At 51.9% G+C, this 27444-nt stretch overlaps 1 protein-coding gene across 2 annotated transcripts in view; it reads left to right on the forward strand.

Annotated features, from left to right (window-relative positions):
* Window positions 1–26849, forward strand: part of LOC122389548 (alpha-catulin-like) — a 67200-nt gene extending 40351 nt beyond the window's left edge. Inside the window, exons 7-16 of one of the 2 annotated variants that reach the window (XM_043381699.1) lie at window positions 7451–7574; window positions 8350–8560; window positions 9044–9154; window positions 9467–9604; window positions 11027–11186; window positions 14417–14568; window positions 16291–16593; window positions 20348–20554; window positions 23325–23354; window positions 25506–26849. In XM_043381699.1, coding sequence (XP_043237634.1) covers window positions 7451–7574; window positions 8350–8560; window positions 9044–9154; window positions 9467–9604; window positions 11027–11186; window positions 14417–14568; window positions 16291–16593; window positions 20348–20554; window positions 23325–23354; window positions 25506–25652 — 1583 coding nt within the window. In that variant the 3' untranslated portion in view covers window positions 25653–26849. The remainder of the gene's footprint in view (window positions 1–7450; window positions 7575–8349; window positions 8561–9043; window positions 9155–9466; window positions 9605–11026; window positions 11187–14416; window positions 14569–16290; window positions 16594–20347; window positions 20555–23324; window positions 23355–25505) is intronic. The other variant, XM_043381700.1, reaches the window with a different exon arrangement.
* The last annotated feature ends 595 nt before the right edge of the window (window positions 26850–27444 follow it).

Raw genomic sequence — 27444 nt, forward strand, 5'->3', positions numbered from 1 at the left:
ATGCCAAACAAGCCGTTTATTTTGCTCTGCTGGAAAAAAAACATCGTTGTTATTTGCAGTCCTCAGATTCTTAATAGTTTTTTCCGCTTCCCCTTCGAGCTGCCAGCAAACATAGAGACAATTAGCTATGCTATGCGTAACCAATCTCAGCGCAAACCTCACAACCAAGCCCCTCCAGGAAAACACTGTAGCTGTACAAAAAGGGGCTATTGGTATATTCAGCCCAAATGAACACGACACAAACATACTAGCAAGTATACAAGTCTCAACCGAGACTGCCCTGCCAACGGGCCGCCACCCCTCCCCCCGCGCGGCGCAATGGTGTCCCCACCCAAACTAGAAACCCTGTCGTGTGTGTCCTCCCCCGGAAAAAGTCCTAACTAGAAAAAAACCGGGGGACCTAGCTGGGGAAAAACCACATTTTGTGGAAAAAACCCATCTTTATTTAAGAGTGTGGTGCGTGTAAAAAAAAAAAAAAAAAAAGTCCCAAAAATGGTGGTGGGTGGGTGGGAAACGCAAAAACATTTCAGAGCGAGAACACTGCTGACTTGCGTCAGACCGGACGGCTTAGAACAGAGTGACCGCGCAAATGCACTCAAACCCCGCGCCGTCACCGTCACGTGACACAAGTCGCTCCACCAATCAGAGGAGGCCGCCGCCTTAGCGGCCTTGCCGCCCGGGGGCGCAGGCGGCCGCTCGCCTGCCGCCGAACGCTGCTCGCCGAGGCCGGCCCGGCTCCGGGGCCGCCCCAGAGAAGACGCTCGTAGTATCGCGGAAAAACCGGTTATATCTTGTCATATATAACCGGGCGTATTTTCCGCTTCCCCTTCGAGCTGCCAGCAAACATAGAGACAATTAGCTATGCTATGCGTAACCAATCTCAGCGCAAACCTCACAACCAAGCCCCTCCAGGAAAACACTGTAGCTGTACAAAAAGGGGCTATTGGTATATTCAGCCCAAATGAACACGACACAAACATACTAGCAAGTATACAAGTCTCAACCGAGACTGCCCTGCCAACGGGCCGCCACCCCTCCCCCCGCGCGGCGCAATGGTGTCCCCACCCATTCAATACATCCACCCAGACACCAATGCGCCATAAGAAAACACCCCCTTCCCGAGACCAGCAGACCGAGTGGGGGATACAAATTAACACAAAAGACCTACAGTCGCCGCCAGGGTCGAGACCAGTGGCGGAACCCACCCAAATACGTGCTTGGTTGAAGGTAGGTAATTATTTCCTCAACCTGGCCCGAAGCTTACCAGAAACGCCACGATTCCTTAAACCTGTCAACATGAATGTGAGCGATACAGCGGTCACCAATGAAGAACAATATTACGGTATTTATACCGAAGCCCTCACATGACTAACAACCAGAAGATTAGCCACTACTGCGATGATAGCCTCCACCAAGTAAAGGCCCTCGATATACCCGCCGAAAAAAACAACCATCCATGAGTTCTGAGGCATCTGCCAACGGAAGCTGTATTTTCCTTTACCTTGAACCCTATGCACATGCTTATCAGCGCGACCATTAATTTTCCCAGAACTTTGGAAGGGGTTAGAACAGTATCAACGAAGGTCGTTGACAGCCGCCCAGCAAAAAAGGAGAGGGCTCTCAGCCCGCTCCAGGAATCAGGCTGTTGTAGGAGGGGACGCCTGCGGGCAGACTAGCGAGCTGCCCAGAGGCCGTGTAGAAGGGACACCCCCGGGCAGACTAGCGGGCTGCCCCGAGGCCGTTGTAGAAGGGGACACCCCTGGGCAGACTAGCGAGCTGCCCCGGGGTCGTAGAAGGGGACCCCCCCGGGCAGACTAGCGAGCTGCTCCGGGGTCGTTGTAGAAGGGGACACCCTGGGGCAGACTAGCGAGCTGCCCCGAGGCCGTTGTAGAAGGGGGCACCCCGGGCAGACTAGCGAGCTGCCCCGGGGTCGTTGTAGAAGGGGACATCCTCCCCCCGGGCAGACTAGCGAGCTGCCCCGGGGTCGTTGTAGAAGGGGACACCCTGGGGCAGACTAGCGAGCTGCCCCGAGGCCGTTGTAGAAGGGGGCACCCCGGGCAGACTAGCGAGCTGGCCCGAGGCCGTTGTAGAAGGGGGCACCCCGGGCAGACTAGCGAGCTGGCCCGAGGCCGTTGTAGAAGGGGGCACCCCCGGGCAGACTAGCGAGCTGCCCCGGGGTCGTTGTAGAAGGGGACCCCCCCGTGCAGACTAGCGAGCTGCCCCGGGGTCGTTGTAGAAGGGGACCCCCCCCCCGGGCAGACTAGCGAGCTGCCCCGGGGTCGTTGTAGAAGGGGACACCCCCGGGCAGACTAGTGAGCTGCCCAGGGGTCGTTGTAGAAGGGGACACCCCCGGGCAGACTAGCTAGCTGCCACGGGGTCGTTGTAGAAGGGGACACCCCCGGGCAGACTAGCGAGCTTCACCCAGGACTTGCAGAATTGGGCATCCCAAGATTCTCCGAATGTCTAGGGCAATTACCCGACCTGAATACCAAAAATGCCCGCTTTTGAAATCTGATAGTATCCGCATCACCCGCCACGGGCAACAAGCTTGCCTTTCCGCGAAGCTCCGGATTGATCAGGGACCAAATGACCGGCATACAGACAGCCCCTACGCTGTAAACAGGCCAATATGGGTATAAAGGTTGCCGTTGCTTCCTAGCTCGACACGTTTAGGAGGAGCTTACTGCCTCCAAACGCCGAGCTGGCTCAATGTCACCCATAGAAGGTACAGTAACTCACCCACCAACCAACCATAGGCAGGTCCTGAGTGACGTCAACACTGATGCTGGCGAGGGGTACCAGTGCCCCCAAACTTTGCTGATTTAGGTGGGAAACGACATCCAAATGAAAATCATTTTCACTCGCCTCCATTTTTTAATAGCCCATTTTCCACTCCCAATTTTACCAAGAAAAAGCATTTGCATGGATCGATAGCCATTTTACTTCCCATATACCAGCCTTGTATTAAATTTTGCTGTACATTCTTTTTCCACTCTTTTTGGGCCTTATCTGACCATCAATTTTGCACCCTTATCCCTTATTTGGTGAATAATTTTCATAGACCCGGGAAACAGGTGGGCAGCGGGGGCGCTTGCCCCCCCCCCCCACCTGAGAGCCGAGGGGACGGCGCCCCCTCAACATTGAGGCAGCGAGAAAGGATCTTTCCTCCCTTTTCCGGACTTCCTTTTGTTTCCTTTATACATCTAAACATCAACACACGGCATTTTCCTTGCCATCTGAATGGTTTCTGCTGTTACAGTATCGATTTGACATCTGCCGTTGCCATCCCGCTTTTGTTTGGGCCTGGCCTTGGCCATAAGTTTGGCAGGCCAGCTTTTATACTGGACCATTGTGAGTCAACCTTGAGAAATACCCAACGTACAACGGTGGTAAAATCGTTGCTACAGGTATAACACAGGTTACCCGCTCCGGGTGTAAGGGAGGGGTGTGGGGCAATGAGTGCACTTACGTGGCGTCCTTGGAAGGCCGGTATGGGATTAAAAGCTCAGCGACACTAAGGGCTTGTATGGTGTCTTCGGTTATCGTTAGCATTCTCAGAATCACCGGCGTAGGGCCCTCAGAGCCGCCGGTAAGGGGCCTTTAAAGGCACTGGTGTGGGAATGTCATGCCGGTGCCGGTGTGGGCGCTCAGAGGTGCCAGTATGATTCTCTCAGAGGCGCCGGTGAGGGTCCTTACAGGCGTTGCTGTGGGCCCTCATAGACGCTGGTGTGGAGCCGTTACAGACGGGTGTGGGGCCTGAGCTGGTGACGCGAACCCTCTACAAGCCGGCAGGGGGTCTCAGTGACCGGCAAGAGGCCCTTAGGCCAGCAGAAGAAGTTCTGTGGGGTCCTTAGAGACCGGCATGATACTATCATACGCCGTGGGGCCCTGAGAGTCACCGGACCGGTGTGGGGCCCTCAGAAGTCACCAGTGGGTGACCTTTAGATGCGCAGGTATTGGGTAGGGTAGGGATTCGGGTCCTCGCTCCGAGTCGCCGATATAGGGCATTAATAGGCACTAGTGTAGGCACTCAGAGTTGGGGATGTGAAACCCTCAGAGACACCGGTGTGGGCCCTCATAGGCGCCGACTAGGGCCCCCACAGTTGCCGATATAGGGCCATCAGAAAAATAATTGTGGGACCATCACAGGCGGGAAATGCCCCTAGAACTGGGCCCTCATAGGCCGGTAAGAACTTTCAGAGGCCAGTAACGGGCCTTTGGAGACCACTGAGGGGCCCTTATAAAAGCCCAGAAGGCCCTCAGAATCCGGCGTGGGGCCCTTAAAGAGGTCTTAGTGTGGTAATTAGGGTCCATGAGGAGCTCTAACGAGCCCCATGGGGCCCTTCTATATGGCCATTGTTAACCCCCAGTGGTCAAATGGCGCCGCAGGGCCCCTCGGACCCGAGGCTCCCTTTGAACCCGATGGGGAGGTGGGGTACGCGTCCCCTTAGACCCCTAGCTACGCCACCGTTTCACATGCATTAACGCCAGGTATTTTATATGCTCGCCCCCCCCCCCCCCCCCCACACCTTGAAAATCGTTCCCGGGCTCCTAGGAATTTTCCTTTGACACCCAAGCCAAAATACAATTTTGTGACACTGAGGGAACTCCCAGTCCTAACAACGCATACTGACTTCCTTCATTTTAACTATTAATGATAGTACCTAACCTGTATTGTTCAATGTTCATTCGCTGTTTTGCAGGAGAAAGGTCATCTCATATTTTATAGCGACAAGTAGAAATAATTTGCTAAGAAATAGACCGCTTTGAAGATAGTTACAGACGATTTAACAACCCTCAGCAGCAGCAGCAAACCAAGGTTGAAAACACGTCTAACGTTAGACTTGATAGATTTCATTGTTTATCTTCGGGCTTCGCCTAACGATTTTATCACAATTTTATATACTATCATAGTATCTTACTTTCCACCAGCATTGCCCTCATGTCCCTATTGGTGGAACCAAACATCCCCTCAAAAATGCCGATATCGCCCCTGCCCAAGCGTTCACAATCCACCCTATCGAGTCCCCTAGAACCTCCATTAACAGACATGTACCGGGCCCCGTACATGGAATAACGTACCTTTCAAAACCCCGGCCACCCTGGCCTATACCTGACGATGTCCCGTAAGACCTGCTAGGCAGCACCACTGGAGCAAGATGAGCTGGGAGGGGTCGGAACTCCCTCAGCTGACACAGGAGCTGTGAAGGAATCCTTCAGCGGCCAGAGAAGACTCTGGCAAAGCGGGCCGGCCCCGCCGAGTGTGCCGATCCGTCGCCGTTCAGAGTCGGATGCCAAACACCAAGCCATGGAAGAAGGAAAAAAAACAGATTGTGTCACATAACCATTTTTAGCCGAAATCTCGTATCAAAAGGGGCTATATATACCGGGGCCATTTATCTGACAATGCGTGTGATGACATAGCGGCAGGATATGCATATGGCATACCAATATTACTATGATGATTGTCGCTTATGCATGCCTAGGCAATGCTCTGTTGACCAACGACAAGAAAGGCACCCCAACCTGGCAAAAAAAAAAAACGATTTACAAACGACACTACCATAAAAAAAAACGAAACACAGTTAACTCGTACCTCAATGCAGAGTGAGAGCCACCCAATCATGGGCTATACCCTAAAATTGCATCCTAGAAAATGGCATGCCTACCTACTGCAGCCTTTAAACATCGACATGGGTGTGAAAACTTTCTCTGGGTAATAGCCTGTAACTTACTATGCTATCGCTAAATGCATCCCAGAGCCATCTTACATAATTCCCCATCTAATCCATAATATCCTAGTCCGCCGAGACTTATCACACCCAAACTGGGTTCCACCGTATCACCGCTGTACCTCTGTATCTAACACCAGATAACAAAACCAATTAAGACCAATACCATTGCATTGGTTATCCTTAGCATGAATTCCATTTACCATCTCAAGTCTCACCCGGTAGTTGGTACCCTTGTTATCAACAATCCCTAACCCACTAATGAAAACCCCGCTCGGACACGCTCGGACAGAGCCAACATCACCAGCAGCTCATTCTCCACGGGGTACGCCCACCTGGCACACCTTACGCCAGTAACCGTTCACCTGTATGGGAACCACAGTTCAACCAACACCAGGCACCACAAACGGCAATTCTACCAACTCCCTGCACAACCACCGGCCAACACCGCGTGGCCACCAAACCCTACGCCGGCCAGGCCGTGCACTCTGAGCTGCTACACCGAGAAAGCATGAGCTGATTTCACTCACACGGAGTGTAGAATGGCAAAGTCCGGCGCTCCGTTCCAGGGAAGAAACAAAAAACAGTTACAGCTATGTTACACCTAGCAAATACCTACACCCAATCTCCCAAAATCTGAAAAACACACCAAGCCTATTTCTACCAGCAGTCCAAGTTTCGTTGTCTCATCTAACCTTCAAAGAACCTATAATACCGGGCATTTGCCGACCCATTGCTCATCGACCCTCTTCTTACCGTGATAGCATAACATAAACCCAAAAAAACAGACCCCATGCCGAAAATGAAAAAAAAAAATCAGACAGAAACAACAAACCAGTAAAAAATAAGCATAGAAACCCCGAAAGGAAAAAACTTCCTCGTCAATCAATAACATTGATATAAAACCGAACTTATACTCCCCTTGATGTCTTCCAGTTTCCACTGAACACGACCGCAGTAAACGCAAAAACATTTCAGAGCGAGAACACTGCTGACTTGCGTCAGACCGGACGGCTTAGAACAGAGTGACCGCGCAAATGCACTCAAACCCCGCGCCGTCACCGTCACGTGACACAAGTCGCTCCACCAATCAGAGGAGGCCGCCGCCTTAGCGGCCTTGCCGCCCGGGGGCGCAGGCGGCCGCTCGCCTGCCGCCGAACGCTGCTCGCCGAGGCCGGCCCGGCTCCGGGGCCGCCCCAGAGAAGACGCTCGTAGTATCGCGGAAAAACCGGTTATATCTTGTCATATATAACCGGGCGTATTTAGTTGCGATTTCTTCAGTCGTGATCAGTTGCCGTGCGGGCCCGTGCGGCTCAGTTTTCTCGCTCCCGCGAGTGGACGCGGCTGGCTGTGCTGCAGGTAGGCTGTGCCGCAATACCCATCTGTACTGCGGGACAGCCTAACCGGACTCGCCAGCTCGGCCAGGCCAGCCCCGATGCTCATCGCGATGAGGCGAGGATGAAATCGGAGCGGAAACAAGAGGATTCTGATTTCTTTCGAGACGGAATTTGCTACTTGTTGTCAAATAATTTGTCTAGTGGCAACGTAATGGTTATATTCGTGTGTATCCTTTATTATTTGGGTTATGACTTATGTAATTCCCTCATACATTCTACGGCTCATACGATTACCTATGTAATATTCATCTAGCCTCATATATAGGTTCTTGATGCATATTGTCGATCAAGCTGGTAAAATGGTGCTGTCTCTTTTTTCAGATGGCATTTTGGACACGGTGGTTAGTTCTCAGAACGGCCACCAGGCGGCGGCCGCCAGCCGTCTGGACGGGCCGGCCACTGAAGACTGGGATGCCAACCACACGCTCACGCGCGCCATTCAAAGGTCAGTCCACGAACCGTCTGTGGTGAAAAGTGACATCTCGCAGCAGGCGCAGAGCCAAGGTCCTTGCTGCACGCTGCCAGATCTGCATCCACATTAGTTTTATTCTGACCTGATATATGTGGGCATGAATTTGTTTTGAGGACTGAGATAAAAGACATTAAATAGAGCCGTTTCTTGTTATGGTCACGTCTGGTAGACATCGATCGGCAAGGTGAGCGTCCTCTCTTCCTCATCCGGCGCCATCAGGAGGCCGTCCCTTTTCGTGCTGAGCCGCCAGGCGCCATTCCTTTTGTCTTAGCGCGACCGCCGACAGAGATCCAGCCACGGACGACGATGGCTTTCCGCGGATCTTGGGCGGTCCGAGGTGGCATTTCTGGGACCACTGGCACCGGCTATCGGGCACGGGCAGACGCCGTAGCTCAGACGGGCAGCAGACCGGCCGGCCAGGTCGGCCCGGCGACCATCCGATGGTTAAACTGGAATTCCTGGATTGTGCAATGCGAATGTTTAAATGTGGCCGAGCCGAAATTAGTTCGGTCCAATTTTGTTTTCTTTAAACTGATCAGTGAGCGCGATTACTGGAGATAAATGGGACTTAAGATCTCATACTATTGACAATAAAGTAGGAAGAGTACGACGACGAAGGTGTACGGTGACGATGGGCGGATGTCGGATGAGCAAAAATGTCTTTAGTCATTAGTGTAACCTGTTTACCAACCGGTCATCGCCAGACACCAAGTCTTACCGATGAGATAACCCCTGCGTGGTTTTCCAGGTACGAGGAGTGTGTGGAGATGACGCGAATGACGCTGTGCGGCGAAACCTACCGGGAGCGTCTCTCCTCCCTGCTGGAGACCATATCGGAGCGGTCACAGGACTTCACCGATTCGGCCTACACGCCCCACCAGGCCCGCGAGCACATCCTGCTGCTCTGCGAGCGCGCCAAACTCGAGCTCAATCAGCTGCTGCGCTGCGGCGTCGCTATGGTAACCGCCGCCTCAGACTGGTTCAGCATTGGATATTTAGAAAAGAGTAGGCTTTCAGGTTGAGCTTGAGTTCAAACGCCGTTCTCCCACCTCATGAACTGTTTTATTAGATCGGTCATTTCGCTTATCATTTGTAACTTTAGCTTTCTCATAACACTTCATTATGGTCTGTTATCGCTTATGTTCAAGACAACGCTAGCGCTACTGGCTATTTTCATTAGCTCGTTGCCTTCTTATTTATCTATTTATTTCTCATCTCATGCGATTATTATTCTTAAATGGGAATAGTTAATTTGCCAGCGTTATCTTGTAGAGTGAACAAAGTGACCTACGAGACAGATGTGAGGACTAGAGTCATCGTCTTTTTATTGTTTTCTGCAAACGGTGGCAATCAATTTGTCAGAGAAAACCAAGCAATTTTAAAGATATCCTAGTTTTTATTTTTATTTGAAAGATGACGTTCCGCTTACGCATCGTTTTTAGGAGAACCGAGAATCGACGTCTCCGACGGCTGAGTATGACGAGTCAATAGCGAATGTGCTCAAATCGATGCGGGAGCTGAGGTCAAACTTCCAGGCCATCGCCATGGAACAGGTTAGTGCCGCCATATGTGCATGTCTGGTACTCTCTGTTGCAACACGTAACTGCTTCCCTCGCTTGTTTACACCACTTGTGCAAATGGCTTTCAAACATGCCCGATAAAATTATCCGACTTGCTTTACATACACCTGCCATGGCAGTCGTCGGAAATGATCTATCATGACCCAAAGTGACCCGACTCGGCCCAACCTTACCTGACCTAACCCGATCTGCCTTGACCCGGCGGGCTCATTAATGCTCATTCGATTGCCAAGCTGACCTAAATTGACCCGACCTGACCTAGCCTGGCCTCATGTGCCCCGGCAGGCGTCAGAGCTGATCCGCGGCGTCGGTGACGAAGGGGAAGTGATATCGGGTATGAAGGCCTCGGCACTGGCGGTGGACACCGACCGGCTAGAAGAGTTTTGTTTTCGGTTTCAGGAGCATAGCGACCATGTGCAAGAGGTAAGAACTCGAGCGGCTCGTGCGCTTTGGGTCGGGAGCTGGGGAGGTGGGATGGCAGCGGAGAGGGTGTGAGGGAGTGAGAGGGAGGGAGAGGAGGGGGAGGGAGGTGAAGGATGGATCACGCTCGGTTGTACGAGAGATGATCAATTTGTTTTTTTTTCTGTGTGGATGTGTGTGTATGTTTGTGTGTGGCGTATCCATTAGTGTAAGTGATATATCCTGTTGTGTACTGACTTATCTGGCTGACGTCGGCCGATAGATCATCCTTCTGCTGTGATACGCAGAAAAAAAGTCCGTCCTGTCGCCGTGAATGTATATGGCCAGTCATGTGTTTGTCTGTGACGACGTCTTGCTAATGACTGCATTTTGTAAGTTTCCTTGCGTGCTACTATGCTCTGATTTATTTATTGTCCCCGATGTATTCAGTTGAAATATAAATTGCATAAATTCCTATTAGGTACCTAAAACGAAACTGTGCTGAAAATCAGAAGTTCATGGAAATGATGCTAATATCAGTGCAATTTTAGTGTTTACGAGTCGAAAACAACATTTTTTCTACTTAACACTTAACTTTCCGGTGTTCATAGAAAAACCTCATCAATTTCAATTCGCGGCAAAATATCCGTTCTCTCTGAGAGAGGGCGGATATTTTGAGAGAGAGAGAGAGAGAGAGAGAGAGAGAGAGAGAGAGAGAGAGGGAGAGGGAGAGGGAGAGAGAGGCTCTCTCCCTCTCTTCTCTCTCCCTCTCTCTCTCTCCCTCTCCCTCTCCTCTTCCTCTCCCTTTCTCTCTCCCATCTCTCTCCCTTTCCCTCTCCCTCTCCCTCTTCCTCCCTCCCTCTCTCGTCTCGTCTCCGCATGGCTGGAGACCTTGCCTGGTTATCTGGGTCCACCAGGTGCAGGTCGGGAACGGGGCTGTCACATACTGATACCCGGCTCTGCAGCTACACAGAGCCATCAGAGGCCGGGGCACGGGGCGAGCACCGACAGCCCGATACCAGAGGCATATTGGGGTGTTATGCCGTCTGTGTCCCGTCCCGATGTGTGGATGTGCAATGTGTGGTCATGATTGCCGTTTGTGCCGTGTTGATGTGTTAGTGTTACGGTCCACGTGTGTCCATGTTGCTAATGTGACACCGCCAAAGTTAGTTGCGCCGTTTTACACAGATATGTTACACAGATATACACAGATATGCATTGCGTGTAATGACTGTAATGTGAGGGAAAATTGTGCAATCTCGTGAAATTTTAGGTGCGGTAAGTTAGTCATGTGTCATTTCAAGTTTGTGACTTGTTATGTATTGCAAGTAACATGATATAGGCTATTATATCACCACGTTACATTTTTTTTTTGTGCGTGTGCAATATGTGACATCTCATTTGAGTGAGCTGTGATAGAAGCATTAACATCACGTGACATTTCAGGTGTGTAAGCTGTTACGTCACGTGGCGCCGACGGAAACGCTGCAGATCGCCAGCAAATACTCGGAGATAAACCTGCGATTGTACGGGCCGCAGCTCCTAGCTGCCGCCCACATTGTGTGCCTTCACCCCAACTCCAAAATAGCCAAAGAAAACTTCGAAGGTGAGAGCTGCACGCATGACGGAGAATCGCTAGAAATTTGCTTGAGGATTGTACCCAGAAATGCTGGAAAACTCATGTGTAAATATAACTAAAGTTTCAATGAATAATAATCTGGTATACTCTAGTTACATGTCACCAGAATATAGTTAGGTGGTGTTCGGCAAGTAAATTTCCACCTGCGTTGAGGCTTTTTTATTCCTGGTAGTTATGTCCTGGTATATGCGACATACCTATTTCTAGTTGACGTCACGGTTCGCCGGTACTCCCCTCGCCGGTCGGTGCTCGCTGGGCTCTGGCCGGGCGGGGAGAGGGGAGGGGAGGGGAAGCGGGGCGAGCCCGTCGGCGGCGACTGTCGATGGCGCTCCGGCCGATACCGTCGTCCGAGAAATATTGACCACGTCAGACCAATGAGATGAATTTCCTTCAGTATTAGAAAAGATTGGCTCATTCCATACATCAAATTGATCTCTAAATGTGACATGAACCAGTGGCGGTCGCAGGGGGGGGGGGGGCCATCAGGGCCATGGCCCCCCCCAAAGGCAAATCAGGGGGGGGCCATCATATCATTTGGCCCCCCTCAAACAACCGATGGGCCCCCCTCGGCGTATGGGGCCCTGGCCCGTATTCGATTGTCACGAGGCTCGAGAAACCCACGCCAGCTATTAACAGCTCCCATATCGGTCTTTGAGGGTCCTACACTGACCTCTGAGGGCCCTTCAGTGGCGGTCAAGCGCCCAGGTTGACTGCTGAGGACCCACGTTGACCTCTGAGGGCCCTCCACTGGCCTTTGAGGGCCCTAAACCGGTCTCAGGGGCCCAACCGGCGGCTGAGGGCCTCGCACAGGCTCTGGTGGCCTCATTTCTGTCTCAAGACTAGCCTTTAATTGCCTCTGAGGGCCCGCACCGGATTCTGAAGACCCGATGTCGGCCACTAAGAGCCCGGATCGACCTCTTAGGGCCCCTCTTGGTCTTTGAGGGCCCTCCGCTGGTCTCTGGGGTCCAAAGCCGGCCTATGCCGGTCTTTTAGGGCCCCACACTGACCTCTAAGGGCCCCATGCTAGCCTGTAAGGACCCACATTAGCCTCTGAGGCCCCCGCACTGGATTCTAAAGACCCAATGCCAGCCTCCAAGGGCCCGCATCGGCCTCTGAGGGCCCATCTTGGCCTTTGAGGGCCCTCTGCTGGCCTCTGGGGTTCAACGCCGGCCCATGCCAGTCTTTCAGGGCCTCATTCTGACCTCTGAGGGCCCCATGCTGGGCTGTAAGGGCGCACATTAGCCTCTGAGGGCCCCGCACTGGATTTTGAAGACCCGATGCCGGCCTCTGAGGGCCCATCTTGCCCTTTAAGGGCCCTCTGCTGGCCTCTGGGGTCCAACGCCAGCCCATGCCGGTCTTTTAGGGCCCCACACTGACCTCTGAGGGCCCTATGCTGGCTTGTAAGGACACATATTAGCCTCTATGGGCCCCGCACTGGATTTTGAAGACCCGATGCCGGCCTCTAAGGGCCCGCATCGGCCTCTGAGGGCCAATCTTGGCCTTTGAGGGCCCTCTGCTGGCCTCTGGGGTTCAACGCCGGCCCATGCCAGTCTTTCAGGGCCTCATTCTGACCTCTGAGGGCCCCATGCTGGGCTGTAAGGGCGCACATTAGCCTCTGAGGGTACCGCACTGGATTCGGAACACCCGATGCTGGCCTCTTAGGGCCCGCATCACCTTTGAGGGCCCATCTTTGGCCTTTGAGGCTGGCCTCTGGGGTCCAACGCCGACCCATGTCGGCCTTTTACGACCCCACGCTAACCTCTGAGGGCCCATGCTGGCCTGTAAGGACCCACATTAGCATCTGAGTGCCCAAGTCGGTCTCTGATGGTCTCAAACTGCCCTTTGCAGGCCCTGTACTGGTCTCTGAGGGCCCTAAACTGGCCTCTAAGGGCCCAAACCGGCCTCTAAAGGTTCCACACCGGCCTCTGATGGTCCCATTTCGTCTCTGGGACCCAAACTGACCCTTATGTGCCTCTGAGGGCCCCGTACTGGCTTCTGAAGGATCGATGCCGGCTTCTGAGGACTCATACCGGTCTTTAAGGGCCTCACACCGACATCTGAGGTGCCCCAAACTGGCCTCTATATGCCCCCAACTGGCCTATGAGGTCTCTACACCGGCAACTGATGGCCTTATTATGTTCTATGGGGCCCAAGACTTACCTTTGGGCGTCACGCACTTGCCTCTGAGGGCCCACATCAGCCTCTGGGGCCCCATCTGGTGCCTTTGAGGCCCTTCGCTGACCCTTGGGTCCAACGCCGGCCTCTGGGGGTCTGACACTATACTCTAAGGGCCACATTGCAGCCTCTATGCGATAGGTATCGCCGAAGCGTTATCCATGAACCTATATAAGTGTAGGAACCATGGGTGCAGTGGGTGCAGTTGCACCAACAATAATTATCCAGTGGGTGCAGACAATGTATTGTGCACCCACAATAATCTGGAATAAAAACCCCTTTTCTCATCAACACTACTTTCGATGCAGCACGACAAATTCAGGATATTTTGCCCACTACTATCCATCTTTCGATGCATTTGCTACTGTGATGGTCTTCAAAACTTACATTTGTGCTCGAGTAAAAATAAGAAACGAAACACATGTGATCGAACACATACCGATGACCCACTGTCAAAAGTTTCCGCACGGTATCTTCGAAAATGGCTAAGTTAGCCGGTTTTACTTTTTGCGGTAGTCAATTCACAGTTGCGTGAATTATTGACATTACCAATGCTTCAAAATGAACTAACCTTTTCGACATGGTACACCCTCAAAGCTGGCAATGAGCCTCCGCTCGGGTGCCGCTCCCTACCCCCCCCCCCCCCCCGCTTCACCGGCCATGGCTGGATTTCTGCACCCATGCACTACGCCCGTGGGCCCCTTTTTAAGCTAGCACCGGGCCCCCCGGGTCAGTGCAGGGGCCCCTTAGCCAAGTTGCCCCCCCCCCAAACGCCAAGTCTGCGACCGCCCCTGACATGAACTTCTGTTTATAACGCTAGCTTTGACCCCAAAAAGATATCTCACGATGCCGGTCTTTTTTGAAGTTTTAGCATCACATTATTTCAGCTGTGAGAATTATGTAAGCGCGAACGGCGAAGTACCTATTATTAAACACAACAACAAACACAGCAGAGTGCTCGCCTCGCTGACGTGTTCGTTTCGGGAGCGTTTGCCGTTGCTGACATGAGTTTGTGTCCTCAGCGTTTGCCGACATGTGGCTGAACCTGGTCGGCGACGTCAAGGTGGCCGCTCGGGAGATTTCCGAATGTCTGAGGACGGCCGGTCGGCCTGCCCAGCAGCCCGTCTATATGTCACTGCCCAGACCCGGCAAGCACGGCACCACCTCCAAACAGGTAGGCCAGCCGAGCAGCGCGCACCACGGCACCACCTCCAAACAGGTAGGCCAGCCGAGGAGTGCGCAGCGAGGTACAGGGTCAGCTGCGTGCAGCAAACCAGCATACCTAAATGGAGGAATGGATATATATCGAGCAACTTCTTTATTTTTGTTCTATCTCATCCCTAAGAAATATTCGGTCAAATTACGCAAAGATTACGTGATGTTCGGTATTCGTAATGATTCCTTCACATCTCTTCACACGTCAACTGCGTTTTTATCCAAACCGAATCGAGATCGATTCCAAGATAGCTGGAAGCAATTTTCTTTTTCTAACAACGATATTCGCTTGTGGTTTTAAGGCCGCCCCACACTGGACCTCGCATGCGGGTTGCGAGTTTGCGGGTTTTGAGTTCGCGGGCATAATACTAATTCATAGAGTGATTAGACCGTTCCCTTATGGTAATTTCATGAATGCAGTGAAGCCGGTACACCTTCAGAAAAGTACATATAGTCGCAATACCAGCGCAACGAACCAAAATTCGACTCCAACGAAAAACCCGCAAACCTCGCAGAACTCGCAGGCCTCGCAGCGAGGAAAATCGAAAGATGACTCAAAATCAACTTTTGGAATGCGATGCAAGGTGGCTCGCAAGCTAAAAACATGCAGACTCGCTTGTTAGATGGTAGTGTGGGTCACTCACCTTAGATTGCATTATTTAATTTTGAAGACACCCGAAAATCCAAAAACCCGCAACCCGCATGCGAGGTCCAGTGTGGGGCGGCCTTTACAGTTAACTTTTGAACGGGGACATAAGCTTACAGACTACAGAGATATCCATCCGTCATGAGCCTAGCCACATTGCGAACAGTGATGTCTCGGTGTAAATGTCCCGTGTAAAAAAGTGTTTTAAGCATTGGCAGGTTATAATTCATTTTCCCAAGCTATAAACTTAATTTCTCAAGAAATGGATGAATAAACTCAGCATTTAAAGTTTGCGACATCGCTATGAAATGAAGCTTTTAGCTGCGACTGGAAGCACTATCCTATCGTGGATTGCTTACAGCTCAGGCTTTCCAGCGATATTATTTATGGAACACTTTTATTTCTTTTCCGTATCGCCGGCGGCTTCTGCGGGTGTTGTTATTTCAGCGGCTGTGTGGGCGATATCGCTCCAGGAAACGTCTCTCTGAACCACTCCCTCCCCGTCCCCGCGACCCGGGAGAGTGGGGTCGGGTCGGCTCTGCGGAGCCCGGCAGCGGCCAAGTTCGAACGGCTCAATAGATTTAGTTGCGGCGCCTTATGAGAGCGGCCCAGCGGCCTCCCATAGGCGGCGCTCGATCGGTGCCGCCCGCAGTCTCGGTACTCGGCGACCGCAGGCGGTGCGACCGAGTGGTCAGCTCAAAGTTACAGGTGTCAGAGACACAGCAGCACAGCAGCACAACACAGCACCACGGTGTTATCAGGCGTCACTGCAATTATACTGCAATTATAATCATGACAATTTAATCACCACAGCGTCGACCACCGTAACCAGCGCCACAATAACGGTGTCACTGCAGTCATCACAACATTGATCACCACAGTAGCCAACGCCAGAGCAGCTACTTCACCACAACTAACACAACCCTAACAGAGATGGATGCAACAACACTTCGTTTGTCATACCTCACAATTCGTTTGTCGTGCTTGACATCTTCTGACCTCTGTCCGTTCTCACCTTCCCCCGTTTTGCGTCAGGTGCGTCCCGGCCCGCTGGATGCCGAGGAGCAGGCCAAAATCTCCAAGTCGGGTCTGGAGATGAAGCTGGCCAACGACGAGATGGCCGCCGAGGCGGACAAGTGGCAGGAGGTCGCCGGCGACGACCAAGACAACGACATCCTGCGCCGCGCCAAGGCCATGTCGCAGATGGCTCTCGGCATGTACCAGTTCACACGAGGTGACGGCACGCTCAAGACCACGCAGGACCTCTTCACGCAGGCTGAGTACTTCACCGAGGAGGCCAACCGGCTCTACAAGGTGGTGCGACAGTTCTCCTATCAGGTGGGTCGAACTGGGAGGTGGGGTGGGTGGAAAAGTTGCCTCCATTTGCCGGTCATCCATGTTGAGTCGTCGGTCGAGATGCTGGTGGCATAGTTTTTCGTTCTTATACGGCGGATGGATCGTTGAGGAATAGCAGCAAGTCACATCGGGGACTGTTCGTGATAAGAACCCCTGGCCCGTTATTGAATGTCTGACATTCTTGACTGAAGGTCCATTTGTTTGATTACATATTGTCGGACCTTGGTCACTGTGTGTGTCGCCCAGCGGTCCCACGACATTATTAGGGTAAACTGTACGAACACGCATCATGCGGGGCGGATCCCTTGGAGGTCAGATATCGCAGTGCAATCGGCTGTAGGATGTCATCCAGTGCTTGTCAAAAAGTGGGCGTATACCACTAGGGTCATGTGGTTGTGTGATGCGTCGGCCGGAAGGCTTCTGATTGCGTGGTTCCGTCTACATCGAAAATGATTGGCACACCGATAGCCAGAGATCTGGCTCCCTGTTGTGTGTCCCGCTGTGAGCACTCGCCGCGGACCGCCAGCAGATACTATACCCTCCTTCAGACCTCTGCGTGGTCTAGCTAGAGACCATCCTTTCCCAGCCGTCCACTCCTCTCCCGTTCCCATTAGGTCTGATTGGGCGTCGCCACCACTTGGCAGCGCTACCCGTCGTCTTTTTGTGCAGGACATTGGTTGGGACCGCGGGACAGGCAGCTCGTCAGAGCCGCGTGTATAACATTGTCCTCGGCCGATTCATTAGCGCTCATTCAAGGACGGCGCCAGCCGCCAGGGACGCGCCGTTTGGCTGTTTGTGGGAGAGCCATAGAATGGTTCAAATATTTAACCTGCGCCCTGCTGGGGGGGGTGTTTGAACACCCCCCCCCCCTTGTGGTTTTTCGCGAATATCTCAAAAACGGCGGCGCGGAGCGCCGCCGTTTTTGGTACACCTTATCATACATCAATTCTACACATGTTGTGAAAATTTCAGACCAAGGTCATTCAAGGTCAGGTCACCAGGTCACTTGAAGTGACCTCACCTCATAAAAAGTTTCAATGTCTGTCATAGCTACACCGAGTGACCGATCGCTTTGAAACTTTCAGCGATTGCTAAGAGCAATAGCATGTACAAAATGTATATCTCAGAATTTTGATATCGGTGACCTAAGGTCAGGTCAATTTTGCGACCTCCCCATTACATATAACCCGGCAGTTGCTGGGGTATTTCGCCACCCACCGTTTGCTGGGGGGGGGGGGGGCGTTAAACGCCCCCAGCCGATAACTCGAGAACCAATAGGCGCAGCGAAACGCACGAGGCGGCAAACGAAAGAGCGCGACGAAACGCTTCAGATGAGCACTTTAAAGTTGAATTTTGAGGTCACAGGTCGGGTCAAGGTCAGGTCAAACACCTGAAATCGGGCTTTCAGTAGCATGGACTTCAGGACTTCGCAATGGGCGCCTCTCGCCATAAACTCTGTCAAAACGGTGCACAATCCATCTTATAAGGCCTACAAGAGTGTCAGCTTCATATAGGGGTCAGTCAAGCATAGGTCAGGGTCAAGGTCAGGTCAACCGGGTAGGCACATATCCCCGAAAATCAAAACTGATATTCGCAGCCTGTGACACATGTTTTATAGGTAATTTTGGGCGTAGAACACGATGGTGACATTCATTTTATCATATGTGTACGTGTTTGGCTCAAAAAGTTCAATTTAAGAAATTCATGTATCATGGTCGTGAAGAAGTCACGAAAAATTGCCAAGATTCAGTTCAAGATTTTGGAAAATGCGGAACGATAATCAATAATCGAAGATAGCCATTTGATTGATCATGGTAATGGCAGTCTAATGGCGTTTACGGCATGTCTGTATGTCTATTCTGTGATTTTATATGATTTTTTGAACATATGCCGTTTTTGGTCGAAAAGTCAGAAATCATGACGTCACTAAAACATCGATATCTCAAAAATTTTCCGACCGATTTTTTGAAACTTTGTCACAATAAACTTCAATCAATTCCCTACAGGTACCCAAATTTTGGCGCGCCTGCGGCGCGCCGTTTGTATGCTATGGCCCGGCGAAAAAAGTGGGGGCGTTTAACGCCCCCCCCCCCCCCAGCAACTCGCGGGATAAGTCAATGGGAGAAAATTGAAATGCGCCTCTTTTGGACGAAAGACATTATAAACACTCCCAAACACCGAATAACAAATGGTTTAGACACACAGAACATGAAAATGGTGTCCGTGACCCTTGTTTATGCCCTGAGGTCATCTTAGGTCACGAATGGTATCTAACAGTTTTTCGCAAATAACTTTTGATAGAGGCATGCTAGAGCGATGAAAACGCCTTAGATGTGTTCAGCTCGACGAAACGTATCGACTGATATGCAACATGACCCTTTCCGGTCAGGTCATGACCTTGACCTGAGGTCAAATTTTCAAGTTGACCTTTCAAGGTCAAGTTATAGTTCATTCGATGCGTCTTGACGAGAGGAACACGATGCCGGTAAAAGTAAGCTCGTACAAGGCTTGGGTCAAAAGTTATTGCAGAAAAACTGTTTCCGAAAAAAATCGGCTATTTTCGCAGTTTTTGCCCCCTGCAGGCAAAACCGTTGACGTTAGGTCAAATCTGAGAGGATTACTCAGAAAGGGCGTTAATAGGGCTATCGAATGCGCTTTTCCGCGGCGCTGTAGCTCTATTGGTTCCCGAGTTATGCGTTGGCTTCTTGGAAATTTTCGACATTCGACCTGGAAATCGGCGAAATTTTGCCTTCAATGACCTCTGGTGACCTGACCTTTGACCTGACCAAAAAATTGGCCGAAGTGATTTCGTCATTATTCTTGACGCTCTTTCGAACGCCGCCTTCCGCGTATCGCTACGTGGCCCAGGAGCCGAGTTACAAGGGGGGTGTTCAAACACCCCCCTGCAGGGCGTGGAAATCCAGGACCCCCAGCCGGGCGCGGGTTAAGCATGGTTAGCTTTTGGTCCTTTTTCGGCCAGATGTTACGGTTCGAAGAAGGTGTGTGGCTCTGAAAGAACCAATGCCGCTTATATTTCTATGCGAACATGTGGCCTTCGAGCTTCGTTAATCTCCTCCGTCTCTGATAGAGCATGTGGACCTTGGGACCCCCAGCTACTCTTCCAATACCCAGTCTTTTTGTCGCCCAGCGTGACGACCCCACAAAACTCAGCATCCGTGCCCGCCTGTGACAGCTTGCCGGTCGCCGCCGCAGTTGACAACTTTGTGGAGCTGACAGCGGGTGTTCCCGGGAGCTGACAGCGGGTGCTCCCGGAGTCTGGGGTGCCGGATCCCGGGAGTCCCTGGATTGAACTTTGGAAGCCCGCGGATATCCTGGATAATAGATATCTCTAGGAGCCTGGGACGGAGAGTTCCGGATGTCCGGGCCATGCAGGTCCGGGAATCAGGGACGAGAGTTTTGGAATTGCGGTGTACCCCCCTTCTCTCATCAGTCTGGGACCCCGCAAGCCCGAACGATGAGGGCTACCTGGGTTCAGGACATAACTCCCGAGATTCTAAGAATCCGCAGCAGGATTTCTCAAAAGATAGCGTGATCATCGGGAGTAAGGGCAGTAAGGTTAGGGAATCCTGATACTTGGAGTGTGTGTGTGTGTGGGGGGGGGGCAGGGGCTCAGATGTGCCCTTACGTAGAGTGCCAGGAAACACTTAAATGTCAACCAGCTGTAATCAGCATGTATGCCCTAGCTAAATATTTCTCGTTCATATCTCCTGCGCAGGTGCCACAAGGCGCCAACAAGAAGGAGCTGCTCGAATATCTGGACCAGATCCCGACGCACGTGCAGCAGCTGCAGTTCGCCGTCAAGACGCCCACCGTTGGCAAGGCGGCCACGTTCACCAAGGTCGACAACGTCATCCAGGACACCAAGAGCGCAATGAACGTCATTTCCAGGGTCGTCAATATCTGTTTCGCGTGCGCCAGCAAGGTAAGTGAGCTGCGGGACGCAGGTCAGTCGTGCCAGCGAGGCGCCTGCCCGGTCAATGCACGTGGCACGGCGATCCCGTTGCACCTCGCCAAGGGTTATATTTATTACTATTATTATTATATATTGCTACTATCACTATTTATCTGCACGCACAGGCGGCGCGCGAGAGTCCGCTCCTCCATCTTATGTACCTGCGCCTCAGATCGACGGTAACTAGGCCCGGTTTTGCTCATGTTGAACCGAATTCTGATCTGCCACCCACCCGCTTCATTACTGCCCGCTTTTATCACCTCTTATAAACTAAACTAAACAAACCAACTAAACGTTCACCCCTCAACTCGCCAATGGAAACTGCTGTAGTCTGAAACTGGAACTGCCTATTTCAGTCTCAGCCCGATTGCCGTTTATAGATCGGTTGATTACACGCTATCCTATTTGTGGTTAGGATTCAGATTACATCACTACATTGGGCCCGGTACATTGGCTGGCGGGCTTATTTTGGTGGTCCAAATCTCTTTGTCACCCTACAAAGCGCTGACCATGACCTGACCAGTGCCCATCCTATTTCCTTTATGCATATTGGTGGGCGCGGGGCTCGTTAAAGTTCGCTATAGATTAATAAACGCGCCCATCTCACCGTTAACGCCTGGCATTAAAGCCGTTCCGGTGCCAGGCTGACGGCGGTTTATTACCTGGGGCCGGCAGCACGGCCTGCCAGCTCCGTCCGGGCCCATCTTTTGTTGATTGGCGGCCCTGTCTAAGCCCACCCAGAGTGGTACTAGCTCCTGTCTCAGTCCGCTCTCTGCAGACGACTCTCTAAACGCACTCCGCCATATGCAAGTGCCCTTGACCCTCCAACAGACTCAACCCCGGACGGTGGTTCTGCCGTTCTTACTGGGCAGATTTTAACATTATAAGGATTTAAACTATGCAACATATAAATCGTCAGCTGGACTTTTTCCGTTTTGTTTGAGCACCGCGGGCTCATTACTGTTGACTGTGCGATCACTATGTGTCTGGCGGTGTATCACCTGCGCCTCTATTTCATCTCAATGTGCCGTGCACGGGTGTTCCAACTCTAAGCGCGGACCTCCCGACTCTAAAGGGACGTCCTGTACAAAGCTAACTGCGCCGTGTGCTAAGCGTTGCCTTCTCTCGCCTATACGCTGTGCCAGCTGAACCGCTGACCGGTTGGCTGAGCAGGACGTGTCATCGGACCCGCCCATTTGACCTGTCACGACCCCGCCCGCCCACAATGCACCAGCCCGAGCGGTAATGCAGGATGGGTCTATAGAGAGATTGGGGAGGGAGCTGTTAATGGGAGAGGCATAGGTGAGAGGGGCGTTTGGCGTTGCGGACTGGCGGGTAGGTCCACCCTGGGACGTCAAGTGTCCGGCTGGCTGTGTCCTCGTGATGCTGGGCACACTGTGTGACCAGATACATACTGGTACAGCTATCTGTCTGTCTGTCTGTCTGTGTCTGTCTGTCGGACTGTCTAACCGACTGGTTGTTGGCTGGTTGGCAGTCGGTCGGTTAATTGGACAAAGTCTGGCAGACAGACTGATAGACTGGCTGGCAGACTGACAGACTGGCTGGCCGATGGCTGGACGGCTGGCTCGGTGCCGCGTCGGTCTGGCAACTCACACTGGCCAGTTGCCAGCTGGTGCCAGGGCGGCTCATCAGCGGATCTGGTGTGATCGGCGCTTTATGAAAGCCACCGGTCGTCTGATTGATTAACAGGTGGCCTCACGATCCGTGCAGTGGGGAGCGCGCAGTAACGGCGGCGGGCGTAAAGCCGCGTCACGTCACGGTGATATCTCGGTCGGCTAGCTGTCCTGCGTCCAGCTGCCCAAACGAATCGCTGAAACGAACTCAGCGCAAGCAGTGCAGGTCCTAAAATTTGACCTAAGTCAACACTCACGGCAAAATTAATGACTGTTTACTGATGATTCTCCGACACGAATTCTGTTCCTTTTAGCTAAATGAGTACCTTCATAACGGCTATTTGAAACACCATTCGGCTGACTGAAAAACAGGCGTCGCTTTCAGAACGAGCTTAGGAGATCAAAACGAATTTAAATCGACGAAAGCCGAAGTAATCCCTAATTTTTAGTCTACTTCAGGTGTCTTTTGTTTTATTTTTGCCCATTAGACGACAAACGAGCAATTGCATTTCGTGACATTTCCCCGTTCTATTGCCTAGTTCCACTTGGCTATATATAACAATATAATTATGACCTCCAGTGTTTTTAATTGCCCCAAAGGGTGTGTGCCCATTACATTACTCGACTCAATAAACGATGATTAAATAAAACAAAAGCTTTGGACCTATTGCTATGCCTAATATCTTGCTTCTGCCGATTTGAGCAGACATATAACTCGTATTTCAGTGCCACTTTCGCGTATATGAGTGTTTTGCACGGGCATCGCCATCAGTCTAGTTACGATTTTATCATGTACAGTTATGCACCTTTTTACATGTTCCTTTTGCCTGGATCTGGGAACTTTGGCGTAGATTTCGAGCGCGAAGCGTCCCTTTGGACTCTGCGCTCGAACGATTGGGTTTGGGGCGGCAATCAGACGGAGGGACTGGGGCGGGCTGGGGATGGGCCGGGGAGCGGCGCATGAGTCTCGTTGGCTGGCGGCGGGCCCCACCACCTGGACCCCGTCTTCTCGCTCTGTCTCTCTTTCTGTCCGGCTGTGCCCGCCCGGAGCACTGCCGTGCCGCCCGGTGACCTGACCTGACCTGACCTTTGGCATGTCATTTCAGTACGAGGTGTCGCTGCCGGGCCCAGTAGAGGTGCGAAGCTTGAAGCCATTTCCGTTTATGTATACCCTTTATCCGACAGATGTGCGTAGATTAGCCAAGGTATCGGTCGTGTCGGCGTGCTCGTGTCGTGTGCCGTGCAGTCGTCACCCCGTCGGAGTGAGCTCCCACCACGCCTTCCCTCTCGCTCGCGCTCGCTCGCCGCTCTCTCTCTTCCACCTGTCGCTCTCTATCTCTGGCTCTGCCTCTACCTCTGTTGTTTCGTCCGGTCACGGTCTGCGCCACCCGAGTGTCGGTCGTGCCGGCTGGCGCGTCCCGACCGTGTTTGTGTGCGCGTGTGGCGCCTCCTCAGTGCGGAGGACGCACTCCTGCCTGTCGACCGCTCTCTCCCAGGCCGCAATAGAGGCAGATTGGCGTCACCTTTGAGCTAGATTCGCCGCCAGAGCCAACCCTGACTGTCAGTCGGTGCCGGGAAGATGATCTCAGGAAAAGTCGCTAAATCAAAGGCTGAGACAAGACACCTTGGTATTCTCTTGATATGTGTCCATTAGCACGCAAATAAAAATAGCATTTAATTGTGATTTGTACACGTATTGAAACGTGTGTTTCCTGAGCTAACCCCGGCACCCGACAGACGGCATTGGTGGCTCAGCCTCTACTTTTCTCTCTTCTTTCCCTTATCGCTCAGTATGTATATGCAGAGATTCACCCTGTCTATACGTCTCTCTTTCTCTCGAGATGACCTCTGTGGTGTCATCACTTCTCTCCGGAGCCGGTCGATACCAGCAGAAATACAGCCACTGTCACGCGCTGTGTCAAACACACACACACCACCGGCTGGCGGAGCTGCTTCTCCGTCCGCCGTCTGACCAGCCAGCTCTCTCGAGCTTCTCCGGCGCGGCCTATTGATCGCGCCTTGAGCCCACCTTAACTGCCGGCAGCGCGCGCTCGGCAGCTCCGCCGCCCGCGGCCGCTAAACTGGCTGCCTTTCTGCTGGTGCTCGAAGCCCGGCTCCGGAGCCGTCTCGAACTTTCTCGACTTTCTCTAATTGCTTTCGCTTGGGTGTGTACATAAGGCGAGCCCGGCTCGGCTGGTTGCAGTCTGGTATAACAGTTTGTGTATGTTTGTGTGTGCGTGTGTGTGTGTGAGGGTTTTGTTGCAGAGTGCAGTGCGGTGCTGTGCGCGTGAAAGAGGATGGGCAGCCACTAGGCTGGGTGGGTGTTGTATGGTAGGAACTAGGAGTATGGTATCTTTTCATTTTGGACTATTAACCGTTGTTTTTGATCATTCATTATGCTTTTCGTGTCGATTTCTGAGCTTTGGGTGGAGCCTCGACCGTGTCTAAAGGTTAAAAGCAACAGATGAACCCCTGACGTTTACCGTTGCAAGTGCATCCGTCCTATCCTTACTCGAGTCTAACCTATCGTCATCCTTTCTCATACTTCCCTGTCCCGTACTGACAGTCACCCCACCAGACGACCGTTGGGGATAGTTCCAATGGGCCCACTCCGCTGGGATAACCGCTTGAAAGACTGGGTAGCCTGTCCCACAGTGCGACTCTCCGGTCAAATAGAGATGAATTCGGCAGACCCGACCTACCAATCGATGATTCGGCCGGTCCAATCGGTGGCCCTTTTTAGCCTATAATCCCGTGGCCCTTAAAATGGTCTGAGGGTATATCAACATGGTCTATCGCATCCCAGTACCAGGCAGGAGGCTTCAAGCATGATTCCAGCCGTGTTATTGACCGGCTAATTAAACGTTTTGATTGTATAAAATTAGGGTACAAAGCGTGCCGGACGATGAATTGCTTGATCAGTTTTCAAGAATGCGGCGGCTCCATCCAATGCTTGAAAATCACACCAGTTATTTTATTAACTTTTTGCTTATTTCTGAATTGAGAAACGTTGGCGATATGAGTTCAATGTTTTCTGGATTTCATGGTTTTACCGCTGAGCATACTGTTTTATCTATTTTTAAAACCCCATTATAATTCGTGCTTATTTTATGAATTATTTATTCCATCAACACAACCTCCCCGATCACCCCGGACCGCCGTGTGTTCGCATGCCCCCTCCCCCACCGTGACATCTATCTCACCCTTCCCGTCCTACCCCACCCCACCCCATGCTGTGCTGTCCCTCCCCTCCCGGCTCCCACTGACCTGTGGCTGTGTCTCCGCAGTACAATCTGGACTTCCGCGGTCTGTCGCCGCGCGGCCCGTCCGCCTCGCCGTACCGCGGCTCAGAGGGCGCTGACGACGTGCTCGGCTCGGGCTCAGCTGGCGGCAGCGGCGGAGCTCAGACGGCCTCCTCCGACCCCAACATATGACAGTTGGGGATGGCTCGGAGGGGCAAGGGAGACCCGCGTCGCACGCGGGTCTCTTTCCTGCTCTTCTAAGCCATCGAGACAACGTATACTGCAGAGGGTGGGACGGCGTAATGGGGAACTAGAGGTTCCTGAGCTGCCGCCAGGTGGCAGCGCCTGCACCTGGCGGCAGGCTCGGTGAGCGGAGACGATGGGGTCGATGGACGATGCCTTGCTCGACATTTGGGGTCTCTGATTTACCAGCGGAAGTTTTGTTTTGGTTGTAAGGAGAAGAGAGCATCTCTCGAAGCGTCACAGTCTTATCTCTTAGTTCGCATAGTACCTACCTACGACAAAATTTTGAGTCAGTTTAGGTAGGTCAACGAAACCCTTTCAGTTGAGTAGAGCTGGGTGGACAAAGTTGCCGAATTGGTAACTTGTGACTTCCAGCACTCTTGGACGTCATTAACTTTGTCTGGAAGCTGTGACCGTAAAAGTCACCTGATACTGAGCAATATTGACTCGGCAAGCCTGAACTTTATACACTTTGAACGCACATTTGACACATTTCATGTTCATAAATTTCTAGCTCGCCCCTGCATGCTTAAATTTTTCCGGCTCATCACATCCCATTTCAACGATGACAAGGTTATTTTCTATTTGAATTTAGTCGCGTCTCGACAGCAGTCACGCCTTCTCCGAACCGCTTATATTTCAATAAAAATGTCGAATTTCAATTAAAATGTTAAATAATTTCATGAATGGAACAGGAAAACAAACAAAGTGAGGGAGAAGTGTCAAAAATGTATAAAGGGAGTGTGCCAAATCGATTGCCTAGATTTATCGAGTAGTTCGGTGTCCTAATGGCGCGGCGTGCGCCTACCAGATCAGAAAGATGTTAGATCGCAATAGACCATTCTTGAACGATTACATGTAAAGCGGGCCTCAGATTTGGCCCCTATGCCGAGCTTTCCATGTTAACAAGGTCGATTCTGCGCGCCGCTCAATGTGACAAGCCATACTGGCTGGTGTGGGTAGTCGCCGCTTGGAGTGAGTCTGCGTGATTGCGAATCATGTTAAAGATGACGGCTTCCCTGAAGTCTCTGACACCCATTGACGGTGAATCTTACTCATTGTGCATACCTGCAATACCCGATGTCAACGCAACCCTCAGTGCCAGTAGGTGTACTGGCGCCTTCAATTCAATTAAACAACATTAAGTTGCCCGAGTCAATTATCATTTTCTCCTTGTTTCTCGCAAACGATTCAACTGTTGCCATTAACCCGCGCCCTGGTGTGGGTCTGAGCCACCTTCGCCCTGGTGGGGGGGGGCCAAAATGACCCCCCCCCCGTCTAACTCGAAAACGAAGAGGGCTAGGAAGACGCGGAAAAAAGCAAACGAAAGCCCATAACAAGTACGTTCGAAAGTATTTCGGTCATTTTTTCGCTAAGGTCAATATTGAGGTCGCTAGAGGTCATCATAGGTCAAATTTCAGTGTTTTCGGTGTTGCCGGACATATTCCGCTGTAGCTCGGAAACTAGAAGAGCTAGAGAGCCGCGGAAAAAAGCAATCGATAGCTCTTTTCAAGCTCTTTCGCCAAGGTTCGTCAGATTTGACCTCAGCTCAACGGTTTGGCCTACAGAGGTCATGCAAGGTCAACTTGGCAAATTTCGTTGAAAATGTTTTTAACTATAGCATGCATTCACGAGAAAATAGAGAAACGATTCATGCACCATCGTGCTTGGCTCGTCGAGACGCGTCGAATGATATATAGTTTGACCTCGAAAGGTCATTTTGAAAATTTGACCTCAGGTC

The sequence above is a fragment of the Amphibalanus amphitrite genome, unplaced genomic scaffold (assembly GCF_019059575.1).
Source record: "Amphibalanus amphitrite isolate SeventyFive unplaced genomic scaffold, NRLGWU_Aamphi_draft 000361F_arrow, whole genome shotgun sequence".
Lineage (NCBI taxonomy): Eukaryota > Metazoa > Arthropoda > Thecostraca > Balanomorpha > Balanidae > Amphibalanus > Amphibalanus amphitrite.